Below are 12,721 nucleotides of genomic sequence, written 5' to 3'. Positions count from 1 at the left end.
GTTTCGCCATTTATTGTTTGAGGAATAAATAATTCGGGGAGGAAACTGAAATTTACCTGGAGCTTAAATAGAATTTCCAATGTTTTGCAGCACCGTGAAGGCGGGTTCTGTACACAGGGGATCCCTCCATAACTCTTAAAGGACCTGAGTTATCGTCACCCCGTCCTGCTGTACAGAAGGCATTTGCCAAGTCAAATGGCGTAAATGGTGCCTGCAGTTGGATGGTGCTCGGAACCACGGGCACTGCCTTTGTGCTCTCTTCGTTAGAGCTTGGGCCCAGCCGTGCTGGTGGACACTGTTGCCTTTGGTCTAAGCAGCATTGCTGCAAATTGAATTGTTAGTAGTTTTCAGCCTGGGAGGTGCACTTTGGAGTCACTCCCGGGCCCTACTCTAGAATTCCTGATTTCATGGGTCTGGGGGCAAGTACTTATCGCCTTTTTCTTTTTTAAACTTAAGCTTAAACTCACTCTCAGGTGTTTCCGTCGAGTGGCCAGCCTTGCGGCCTGACTCCTAAGGGTTCAGGAGGAAAGGGGAGCAGCCTTGGGGCCCATCGGGGTCACGTCTGCCTTCCTCAGTAATGGTCCCCCCACAGGGGCCCTGAGCGGGGCAAGGCCCACCACCAAAAGCCATCTGGCCATCTCTGCTTTTGTTCAGAAGGAGATTCCCAAGGGCTGCACAGTGGGGCTGGGGAAGGAGGTCTGGGAATATATCCAGAGAAAACCATAATTCGAAAATATACGTGCACCCTGATGTTCATTGCAGCGCTATTTACGATAGCCAAGACGTGGAAGCAACCTAAATGTCCATCCCCAGAGGAATGGATAAAGAAGATGTCGTACATATATACAATGGAATATTACTCGGCCATAAAAAAGAATGAAATAATGCCATTTGCAGCAACATGCATGGACTTAGAGATGGTCATACTGAGTGAAGTAAGAGACAAATTATCATATGATGTTACTTATATGTGGAATCTAAAAAAATGGTACAAATGAACTTATTTACAGAACAGAAATAGTCATAGATGTAGAAAACAAACTTATGGTTACCAGCGGGAAGGGGAGGGGGAGGGATAAATTGGGAGATTAGGATTGACATGTACACACTATTATGTATAAAATAGGTAACTAATAAGGACCTACTATATAGCACAGGGAACTCTTCTCATTAGTCTGTAACGGCCTATATGGGAAAAGAATCAAAAAGAATGGATATATGTATATGTATAACTGATTTGTTTTGCTGTACAGCAGAAACTAACACAACATTTAAAATCAACTATACTCCCATAAAAATTAAAAAAAACAAAACAAAAACTACGCTGCCGCCATTCAGGTCACAGGGACATCTTATCTTGGTTCCTCTGGTCAGAGGGATGGGTTTTCTATGAGGATTTTCCCACAGTCCCCACTCACAGGGGCCTCTTTTCCTGGTCCTCCAGAAAACTACAAAACATTGCTGCTGCTTCCTTTACCGAATACCCCCCTGGTCATTGTAAGTATCTGAAATAGTTAATTCTGATCTTTTTTTATAGTCTACTGCCATAAAAAGGAAGGCATAAGGGCATCACTCTTCTTTTTAAAGTGCATCTATAAATTAAATCTATTTATTTTTATTTTTTTAATTAAACTTTTTTAAAGAAAAAGTTGGAAAATTTTATTTGGGCCAAGTTTGAGGATTATAACCCAGGAAGAGCATCTCAGAAAGCTCTGAGAACTGTTCCCTAATTTTCTTTTTAAGCCCTTTAATTGCCACCTCTTCTAGTATTTAAACTGATCTGGTGAATCTAATAAACTCATAAACACGGTGGATCTCCAGTTCTTTTAAAAAAATACCATTTACATACATACACTAGTATGTATAAAATGGATAACTAATAAGAACCTGCTGTATAAAAAAATAAAATTCAAAATATAAAAAAAAAAGAAACCAGAAAACCTGAGGTTTCTTTTCCTCATATCAAAAAATAATAATAGGGCTTCCCTGGTGGCGCAGTGGTTGAGAGTCCGCCTTCCGATGCAGGGGACACGGGTTCGTGCCCCGGTCCGGGAAGATCCCACATGCCGCGGAGCGGCTGGGCCCGTGAGCCATGGCCGCTGGACCTGCGCGTACGGAGCCTGTGCTCCACAGCGGGAGAGGCTACAGCAGTGAGAGGTCCGCGTACCAAAAAGAAAAAAAGTAATAAAACAAAATACATACCATTTAATACAGTGTTCTTAAACTTTTCCATTTAATCCTAAATGAGTTATTTAGTAGGTTTCTAATTGAAATAACAAAACTAATCTGACATGAATATGCCAAATTCTCTTAAATGTTAAAAACACTTGAGTCATCAAATATGCTTTAAGTAACAAATAGAATTTGATATAAAAACATCACTGTCTTTTTAATTTACTACATCAACTCAGGTTTAATTTTCAGTCTTCACAAAATTAGAAAGCAGCCACTAAGGGAAGTTTTTATCTTCCTGCGTGAATTAAGGTTGGCATCCCAAAGCAAGTTAGAAAACAGATATGGGACCTGGGGACGGTGTATGTCCACAGTGACTCTCAGGCCACCGATCAGCACACTGGGGACGGCGTATGTCCACAGTGACTCTCAGGCCACCGATCGGCACACTGGGGACGGCGTATGTCCACAGTGACTCTCAGGCCACCGATCGGCACACTGGGGACGGCCTATGTCCACAGTGACTCTCAGGCCACCGATCGGCACACTGGGGACGGTGTGTGTCCACAGTGACTCACTCTCAGACCACTGATCGGCACAGACCCGGCTCTTAAAACTTCTGTGAAATAAATCATATACATCAGAGTGTATGTAAGGCAGACGTAAAAGGAAAGACATAATATAATAGACACCCGTGTACCCCCCCACCCCCTCATAAGAAACGGCACTGCTGACGCCTGGAAAGGTCACTCTCCATGTTTCTTCTAGACACTCCTCCCCACCACCCCCTTCCACTTAGTTGTAACCCGAATTCTGAATTCTGTAGTTTGTATAAAGTTTCACTGCACACCCCCAAATTATATTTACTTAATTTTGAAGTTTATGTGTTATACACGATGGGTATTCTGGGGCTGACTTTTCTCCCCCTCATCTTTACATTTCTGAGATGACTAGCCGTTATCCGCTCTTTTTGGGTGGAGGGTAGTATTCCATTTTAGGAACACGCCCCAGTCTGCCCGTTCTACTCTGATGGACTTTGGGGTTGTTACTGCTTTTCCCGTCGCATTCCTCTGGTACCCACGTAGAAGAGTTTTCCCAGGCAGTGCTCAGACGTTTGTCACGTAGGGACACAGGACAGGAAGGGACTCCAGAGCACCTGGACGTGGATGCTTCTGGGCCTGAGGCTGTGACTTCAGAGCTCCAGACGACAACACGGTCAGGTGCTCCCTTCCCCAGGAAGCAAGCCGTGAGGACAGCATGCCAGGTGGGGCCTGATTGGAGCCCTGCCCTTTGCATCATAATCCCCTTATCCCACCAGTAACCCCCTTGATCACAGGAGCCAGACTTTGTGGGTTCCATTCTTTGCAACATAAATGCCTTGATTTGGAATACCCCTTACCTAGCAGTCTACTCTCAGGCAGTCATGGGGTCTAGAGACACATCCTGTGGTACTAACGATGTTGGACTTACATCCACCTCTCGGGCAGAGTGACAGCGGCAGATGTAAATAGATCCCGGTAGCTGGAAGATGTCCACAATGTTATGGTTAGGTGGCGGTTATAGTTTTGTTCTATATACGTGTATGTGTGTGTGTGTGTGTGTGTGTGTGCGCGCGTATGTTTGTATATGTGTCTGTATATAGACAGGCAAACACAAAACGTTTCTATAGGAAAAAGGACATTCACCAAAATGCTGATAGAGGTTAGGTAGTTTTTTTTTTTTTTTTTTTTTTGTAGTAGACTATTTTCTTAGAGCAGTTTTAGGTTTGTAGCAATATTGAACAGAAGGTACAGAAATTTCCCATAAACCCCCTGTCCCCACCAGCAACATCCCCACCAGATGGTACATTTGTTACAATCGATGAAGCTACACCGACACGTCGTGATCACCCAGAGCCCACAGCTTACATTAGGGGCTCACTCTTGGGGCTGTACAGTCCATGGCTTTTGACAAACGTGTAATGACTTGTACCCACCATCAGAGTATCATACAGAGTATTTTCAGTGCCCTGAAAATCCTCTGTGTTCTGCCTATTCTAGGGGGTAAATGTAAGTATTATATTCTGCATACATTTTTTCATTTTTCCATTTGTTGTACAGTGTGCATGAGTTACTTTTACAATAACTTTATTTTAAAGAAGACACACCAGTTCTTCAGTCATTCTCTCTCTCTCTCTTTTTGTTCTTTTTTTTTTTTTTTTTGGTTTTCTGGCCACCACGCAACTTGTAGGATCTTAGTTCCCGGACCAGAGATTGAACCCCGGCCCCCAGCAGTGGAGGCACGGAATCCTAACCACTGGACTGCCAGGGAATTCCCATCATTTTCTCTTTTTTAAAAGGTGTTGCCCCAGAGTCTGTGGAAAAAGCCGTGTTAACAAACCTTCATCATGTCCTGTGATGCTCCGGTTTCCGAGGTGGGCCGTGGGATGTCAGCAGTGTGGTACCGCCACGAGCCTTCCACAGGTGCTCACCATCTCTGGGGCTGTGTAACCTCCTCTTCCTCATGGAGGGCCCCCTGCCCTCACATGGCCTCCTGGCCTTCCCATCCTGTACCCCCAGAGCCAGGGGACACAGTGGGGGCTTAGGAAAGGGGTTATTGAATGAATGGCTAGAGGGACAGCTGCTCTGGGAGGAGACCTCCAGCCACCTTCCCTATCAAGGGAAGGACGCTGTGCCCAGGACACCCACCTGGGCCCTCCGGTCCTGGCCCTGCGGACCCGAGGTCCCCACAGTGCCAGGTGCGTCTGCAGCTGGGGTGTGATTGAACTCACCAGCTGGGCACCTCCTGACCTTGTGATACGAGGTGTCCCGGGCTCACGCAGACTGTCTCTGTCCAGCCATGGAATCGGACTTCACTCCGAGGAGCCCTGGTTCCTCTTAGGGGAGGAGCATGTTTAGAAACCAAGATCTGGGCTCCAGCTTTTCACCCTTCACAGACCACCAGTATTGGCTCCTCTGCTGGAAGCTCTTTCCAGAACTGAAGTCCCAGGAGGAGCAGGGTTGCCACTGGCCCAGCAGATCAGGGCCTCCCCAAGGTCTGCCTCCTGTGTCTCGGTGAGCGTGATGGGAGTGAAGATGCCCTGAATGTGAGCCCCTCCCTAATCTCTTCCTCCCGGTGGAGGATGAAGAGGGGCTGTGATGCCTATAGGGAGGAGAGGGTGCTCACTGTGCCCGGGCTGGTGTTGGGCATCAGGGGTGGCAAGCAGTGTCTGCCTGGTTCCTTGTGCCCTGGGACCCGGCACGTGGAGGTCTAGGGTATGTGCTGGGTGAGGCAGGGAAGGAAGGAAGGAAGGAGAGACCGAGTGATGCGGCCCCCCCTTGGCAGGCTTTGGTGGGGGAAGGAAATGGATAACAACAGCTGACACCGGTCACTTACATTGGGGCAGCACTGCATGTATTAACTTCTTCAATCCTCACAATAGCCCCATGACGTAGGTGCTGTTTTTCACAACCCCATTTCACAGGTAAGGAGACTGAGGCACAGAGAGATGGAGTAACTTGCCCAAGGTCATCCAGGTGGTGGAGAACAGCTTCGAACCCAGGTGGTGGGATTGAGAGCCCCTCAATGCCATCCCTTCTGCCTTTAGAAACTCGCTATCCCCCGCCCCCCTTCCCCACACCCCCATGCTGCTCGAGGGGAGAAATGTGGGCACTGGGTCAGCTGTGAGATGTACAGCGCAGGACAGGCCCCAGTGCCTTTAGTGTCAGCTGCAGGGCACAGCTCCGGGAGCTCCCGGGACTCTGGGACCCATTCCAGCTGCTCCTGGCCGGGTCCCCAGGGCCACTTGCTCGGTCAGTAAAGCAGGCGTCCTCTGGCCAGAAGCCATCTGTAACACGGCTGCCGCAGGTTCACCCACCTGACCTCCGGCCTCATCCCCCGCTTGCTGGACTGAAAGGTCTTCTGTGCCTCTGGGAGCCCAGCCACAGGGGTTCTGGGGGCCTGGCCAGACCCTGTCACGTGGGAGAGGTGCATGGGTGGGGCAGTGGGCGGGGAAGAGGGCCACTGGTGGGGGCAAAGAGGAAAAGGGTGAAGTTTTTCATGTCCTTTTAAAATTAAAAGATCTCCTTTGATAGGATGTATTGCTAAATTTTGTAAAGCAGGCTAAAGAAGGGTGTGTATAAGATGAGGCTATCATTGCTAAGATAAATAAAATAGAAGGAAAAAGTGGCAGCTTTGCGGCTCAGTGTTACAAGCTTGGGCTTCTGCCCCAGAGAGACTGCACTCGCAACCTGGACTCAGCCTCTTCCTGGCTGTGTGACCCTGGGCAACTTGCCCACCCTCTCTGTGCTGGATAGTCATTGTTTCTTTGTGCCCCTCCTCTGGATGGGGAAAGACAGCCCACCTCCCTTGAGGGAGTGGGAAAAGCTGGACAGAAGGGTGTGGGCACACTGTGTGTGGCCTGCCGGGGACGCCAGCAGGAGGCAGGCCTGGGCCAGGGTGGTGCCCATGGCAGCATCAGGGCCTCACAGGGACAGCAGCGATGGCTCTCTGGCCAGGATACTGGGTGGCGCTCCTGGCTTCACGGCACCACCCCGCCTCACCCCGTGCATCTGGCGTGTGTCTATGGGTCCTATGATCTTTCAAATACTCTTTTCTGCTTAAATCACCCAGAGTTGTCTTTTGGCGCTGTGCCCAAGATCTCCGACCACGACACTTAGAGCCTCAGTGTTCTCAGCTGTAAAATGGCTCTATGACCAGAGCTCACTTCTCAGCTTCATCTCGGGGATCCTTGAAAGAAGATATATTCAACCTCAGCGCAACGCTTAGCACGGTTTTAACAAATGCTGGGCAAACGCTCTGTATCTAGGTTTGTTTTATGGGAAAGCACTGGAAATGTACTTCAGAAAATATTAACAGTTATTAGCTTTGGACGGAGGATTGTGGGTGATCTTAAGTTAAAAATTATTATTATTTTGCATTTCTGTTTTTTTCTAACTCCCCTGCACTCATGATTTGTGTTTTATAAAGGGGAAAATAAAAACGAGTCAATAAGGCTTGTCTTCCCTGGGCTTTGACCCTTAACCTCAGGCTTTTACCCTGGCCTGAGATGTGCAGGGATCTCTCGGGGACTCGGGGAGACTGGCCCAGCTGGAGGTGCAGGGCCAGGGCAGGGGTGCGGGCATGGGGGGAGCACCCTGCCCAGGCCTGTGGGGAGATGCCGACAGCTGCTCCCCAGGTGCCCGTAAATGCCTCATAACTAAAAACGCCGACGCAGCAGGCCTGCTTATTTAGAGGGGGCAGGTGAGGGCAGGGGGCAAGGCATCTCCCCTGACAGCAAAGCCATTCGGATGACGCCCGGCTCCCCAGGGCCCCTCGCTCTGCCCTGGAGCCGCTGCAGGGGCGGAGGAGGGGTGTGGGCAGGAGCTGCAGGCCCCACCGGGTGGACAGCCTTTTGCCTGGGCTGCCGAGGCTGCAAGGCCTGGGTTCACACTCACGCTATCCTGAGTCACCTCCTGTCCCTGCTTCTTAGCAAGCGTGACTTCAGGCAAGTTACCTCCCATCTCTGAGCCTCGACTTCCCTCTCTGTTAACTGGGTAGACAAGCCCTTCTGCTGAGAGCCTTCTCAGCATGGGGCAATTTTGCCCCCACTTTGCGGTGCCCGGAGGGAGGGCTGCCGGCACCTAGAGGCTCGAGGCCAGGGATACTGCTAAACATCCTACCACGCATAGGACAGCCGCTCCCCACCCCACCCCGAAAGAATTATCCAGCCCCAAATGTCAGTGGCCCTGAGGGTGAGAAACCTGCCCTAGGGTGAAGGTGAAGGTTAAGTGTAATCATGCGCGCCCCGTGCCCGCGACAGTGGCTGTTACCATTCATGCTGGGAAAGGGGAGCTTCTGCCTCTCAGAACCAGATGTCAAAACATGAGGTCTGGGACCAGGGCGCACCATTGAAAAGAGGCCGGGCTGTGACTTTGGGCTCTGCTAACCTTGTTTTCTCCTTTTCCCCACTGCCTGAAAGATGTCAGAGTTTTCCAAATGGGCACTGGCAGCTTTCCCTCCCTCCTCCGGCTGAGGTCAGGGCCTGAGCCGAGTCCTCGGGGACCTGGGCTGCCACTCTGATTTACAATGTGCTCCACCTCCCCGGCCCTTGCTTACACAGAGACTAGTCACAGGGAAGCTGACAGAGCGCTGCAGCGTCTGGCAAGAGAGGTCAGGGCGGACAGAGTGCTGCCCACTGAGGACCCCTCTTCCCAGACCCCTCAGGGCCTTCCAGGGACACACCCAGGGTGACACCAAGGGGTATGTGTGTGTGTATGTTCAGTGGAAGCTGCTGGTGCCCGACCCAGAGCCCGTCTATGGGAACCCCCCCTCCACTGCTGTGATGCCTGTTACAGCCGCCCATCTTCTGTACTGGGGGACCCCCAAATGCAGCATGAAGCCAACGGCATGAGACTGCCCCCTTGCCTCAAGACGTGATTTAAGCTCAGAGCCCCGGTGTGTGGACCAGGCTGAAGCTGGGCATCCTCACTGGGCTTCCCCGCCCCATCCTAATTCTCTCACTCCCTTTCACATGTATCCTGACAGCACACCCTCCGCAAATCCACGCACTGAACCCCTGTCTCAAGCTCTGCAAATAAGGGACCCAGACCCAGGACTCTGTGTGTGTGTGTGTGTGTGTGTGTGTGTGTGTGTGTGTGTGTATTTGGGGGTGAATGATCATGGTTCCTTCATATGTTAATATCATGATGATTAGGAGGAAGGCGACCATGCTTACAAATTGCACCCTGCAGTTGGTGTTTTATCTAGAGGTGGATTTTGGTCAGCCTGCCCTGTGCTCCTTTGAAGGCGGAGGCAGGTCCTGTTCTGGAAGGAGGCGGCTTGACAGGCCCTGAACTCCTGGGCCTAAAGCCACTGCCATCTGTTGTCTTCGTTATGGGCAGTGTTATGACACAGGGGCTGTGGCTAAGCAGGGGTAACGTTGTAGTGTCTCTGCATCAGTGGACTCGGAGACCAAGATGCTGGGTGGGGAGGGCCAATAACTTAGGAATTGGTAAGTCTGCGTGTAACAGAAAACCCAAAGACCAGCGTTTTAATCACATCAAGGTTTATTTTTTCTCACACGTTAAGAAGTGTGGAGATCAGCAACTAGGGCTGGCGTCCCCTGCCCTGCTAGGTCCTCAGAAAACCAACTTCCACCCTCTCGGCTCCACCATCCTGTGGGGGTGGCTCTCCCACCCCATGCCACCAGAGCATGGCGAGAGGGGGGAAGAGAGACGCTGGGGCCCCAAACTTGGCCAGCTGGGGCTGGGTGGGGAGTGAGGGGAGGACAGGCTTCTACGGAGCTTTCTGGGGGCCCCGCCCATCACTCCTGCTTATAGCCCATTGGTCAGAGCTGTCACATGGCCCCTCCCGTCCACGAGGACCCCAGGGATGTTTTCTTCTAGCCACTTGGGCCACGGGGCAGGGGAAGGGGCGGAGCTGAAAGAAGGCACTTTCTTGGGGTTAGGAGCAGAGGGAGATCTGGAGGCCAGGAGGGGGTCAGTGTTTGACCCCGAGAGGCTCTAAGCATATTTTATATCCACCTGTAACCATGTTGTAATCTCTTGTCATCCTCAACTTTTGTTAAACTCCGTCTGAGCCTTGCTTTGGGGACTTGCCGGAGGAACGCAGTTTTAAACTTCCCAGCCTGGAAAGAGCGGCTGCAGCCAGAGGGTAACTTTAGGGGGTGGGGAGCGGGGGGGAGGGGTCGGCTGTAGGCGCAACAAAGGACCAGAATCTGATCCGTGGGCTGGGAATCTTCCAGGGCTGCTGGGAAGTAAGCAGGTGGGCAGGGAAATCTGGACCTTCTTGAGAGACAGCAGGGAAATCCAACTCCCAAGGGCCAGAAAGACCCACGGGCACCCCAGAAGCACAGGGCTAAGCTGAGGCACCCCTTTCTTTGGAGCTCCCTTTCACAATTCCCACACTGCCCCGGTCCCCTCAGCCGTCACCTTCCTGATGCTCTGGAGGGAAAGAGGAAGGAGAGAGGAGAGGGGGGTCGGCTGTGGGTCTTTGCGTTGCCACCTCCACCAGCCTGTGCCCACCCTGGCATGTGACCATCAGGGGGCTCTGGAAAGCGGTGGCAGCGGCAGACACTGGGCCTGAGGCTGGGGTCCAGCAGGCCTGATAGGACCCCCCATCCTGATTTATAAACCGGAGCATCAGAGTCGAGCCCTGTTAGACGGCTCTGTCAGTCGCTTGCCTTGCACTTTTCAGTGAAGGTATCAATGTCCACCACATGCTTTTAAATTTGAGGACAACCAAGGCAAAGTGCCAATAAGCTCTGGATTTTTTTTTTGGTGGTGGGGGGAAGGAGGGAGATAACCTCCCAAGTTTGGGGAACATTGTAGGTCTCTGCAGGGCCAGGCCTGGCCACGTGGTGAGAGAGCTCCGGTGGCTACGCCTGCCTGTCATTCACAGAAGGGCCTGGGGAAGGGACGGCCTTGAGCGCGAAATTGCTTCTTTAAGGCTATTTTGTGGACTCCCCTTTAACTCCCACACTTGCTGGGTAAAAAAGAACAGAAAGAAAACAGGCCCTGGAGGCAGCAGTGAGCAGATTCTTTACTGTCAGATTATACACCATCAACCACCCCCGTGGTGTCCAGCGTCCCCGCTCTTTGTCCCTCCTTATAGGGGCGGTTAATACAAACAAAAATAGTTCTCTACAAAAGTAAGTTTCCAGCCCTCCCAACCCTCCTTCCTAACTCCCTTCCCCCAGACAGCGAGCTCCTTGGTCACCAGGCCTCTGGAAAGGCCTGGGGTCTGGTGGGTTGTAAGGGAAGACAAAGAATAGAAAAGAGAATCAAGTCAGCGACTAGAGGTGTAGGCAACTGGATTTTCGGGTCCGCTGGCTGATGGTGAGCCAGGGACAGGCGCAGGGGGTGTCTGCAACAGTCGTGTGTGTGGGGGGGGGAGAGGGAAGCAGGAGGCAGGACCTGGGGCTGTTGGGATGAGCAGCTTCTCCCACGCCCCTGTCTCACCGCCAGCTAAAAAAAAAAAAAAAAAGGAAAGGGTCGGTGGGTAATATAAAAGAAAAACTAAGACCGAAATCGCGGGCCGCTGGGGCCGCGACCACACAGCATCCCCTGCTGCAGCGCCGGGGCGGGGGCAGGTGCCACTTCGGGGGGGACGGGGCGGGAGGACTCTGCTGAGTAGCACCTGGGAGCAGCTCGGGCCGCACCCTTCTGGCCGCCGGGCCTCCGACGCCGGCCCCCGGGCTCCCGGCTCTCCGGGCGCGGGGCGCAGGGCGCGGCGGGGCGCACGGACCGCCTCACCCCACCCCCGGCCGGGGTTTCTCCGCGGGTCTCAGCAGTCCAGGCAGGTGGCCAGCCGCAGCAGCAGCAGGCAGCCGAGCAGCGTGGCGGGGCACGGGGCGGCCCCGGGCGCGCGGTCGCAGTCCAGGCCGCCGTCGGCGGCGCCGGGGTCGCAGCGGGGCTGCTCACAGCGCACGCCGGTGTAGCCGCGCGGGCAGGCGCAGCGCTGGTTCTGCACGCAGGTGCCGCCGTTCTGGCACAGCAGCTGGTCGTCGTCGCACACGTTGGCTGCGGGGCGGAGGAGCGGTTAACTCGGGTGGCGGCCCGGTCCAGCCCTCCCTCTCCCCGCCCCGCGCTGGAGTTTCAGCCCCTGGGACGTGCGAACACTGGGGGCGCGGCCTGGACCGGGGGTGTTGGAGACTCAGGGCGCATTGGCGCGAAGCGTCGCGGCGGGGATGGTACCAAGGGCCGCGCGAGACCGGGACCTTGCCTCCCTCCCGCCGCTGCCCGGCTCTCCCCGCCCCGGTCCCGGCACTGGCCTTGGTGCGGTTCTTCAGACGCACCTGCTCTCCCGTCCAGAGCTTAGCACGTGCTACTCCACGTGCCTGGGGCGCCCTTCCACCCTCTTCCCGTGGCTAACGTCGGGTCTCCGCTAGCCCCTCACTTCCTCGGACTGCCTCCCTCCCTCCCTCCCCGCAAATCCGCCAGCCTCCAGCCAACTGCAGCCAACGCCCGGCTCCACTTTGGCCTCCAAGCTCCTTCCCGCTACCGACTCTACACCAGCTAGCATCAGGCCCCGCCCACCACCCGGACCCTGCTTCGGACAACACCAGGCCCCGCCCACCTACAGGGCCCCGCCCCGGAAGCACCAGGTCCCGCCCCTGGGACCCACCCACCGACCCGGACCCGGACCCGACCTGGGCGGCCTCGAGGCCCTGCCCGGGCCCGACAGCACGCGGCCCCGCGCAGGGGGGCGGCGCGCACTCACGGTAGCAGCCCTGGCGCCAGTAGTGCGTGGGGAGGCAGTCGTCGCACTTCGGCCCCGCCGCGCCCTCGCGGCACTCGCAGAAGCCGGTCTCGTTGCACCGGTCGTGCACGGAGCCGATCTGGTTGCAGTTACACTCTGGACGGACACGCGCACGGCGAGCGATCAGGGGCGACGTGCGGGCGCCGTCCGCACGGGCCCACCCCGCCCGGCCCCGGCAACCCTCCCAGCAGGATATCCGCACCCGCCGCTGGACGGCGGGGTGGGGACGCCTGGGGCGTCCAGATCTCGAGGGGACAGTTTTCATTTTCTCACATCCACTAAGCCCCTT

The 12,721-nt window shown here is 54.1% G+C and overlaps 1 protein-coding gene across 1 annotated transcript in view; it reads right to left on the bottom strand.

The window, feature by feature from the left end:
* Window positions 1–10,537: 10,537 nt before the first annotated feature.
* NTNG2 (netrin G2) overlaps window positions 10,538–12,721 on the bottom strand; it is a 74,939-nt gene continuing 72,755 nt past the window's right edge. Inside the window, exons 10-11 of the mRNA XM_079927620.1 lie at window positions 12,394–12,528; window positions 10,538–11,693 (exon numbers count right to left, since the gene is read on the bottom strand). Of these exons, the coding sequence (XP_079783746.1) occupies window positions 11,458–11,693; window positions 12,394–12,528 (371 nt within the window). The 3' untranslated portion in view covers window positions 10,538–11,457. The remainder of the gene's footprint in view (window positions 11,694–12,393; window positions 12,529–12,721) is intronic.

Source organism: Stenella coeruleoalba (genome assembly GCF_951394435.1).
Source record: "Stenella coeruleoalba genome assembly, chromosome: 7".
NCBI classification, from domain to species: domain Eukaryota; kingdom Metazoa; phylum Chordata; class Mammalia; order Artiodactyla; family Delphinidae; genus Stenella; species Stenella coeruleoalba.
The sequence above is the reverse complement of the archived record's forward strand: the minus strand, read 5'-3'. Positions and strand labels throughout refer to the sequence as shown.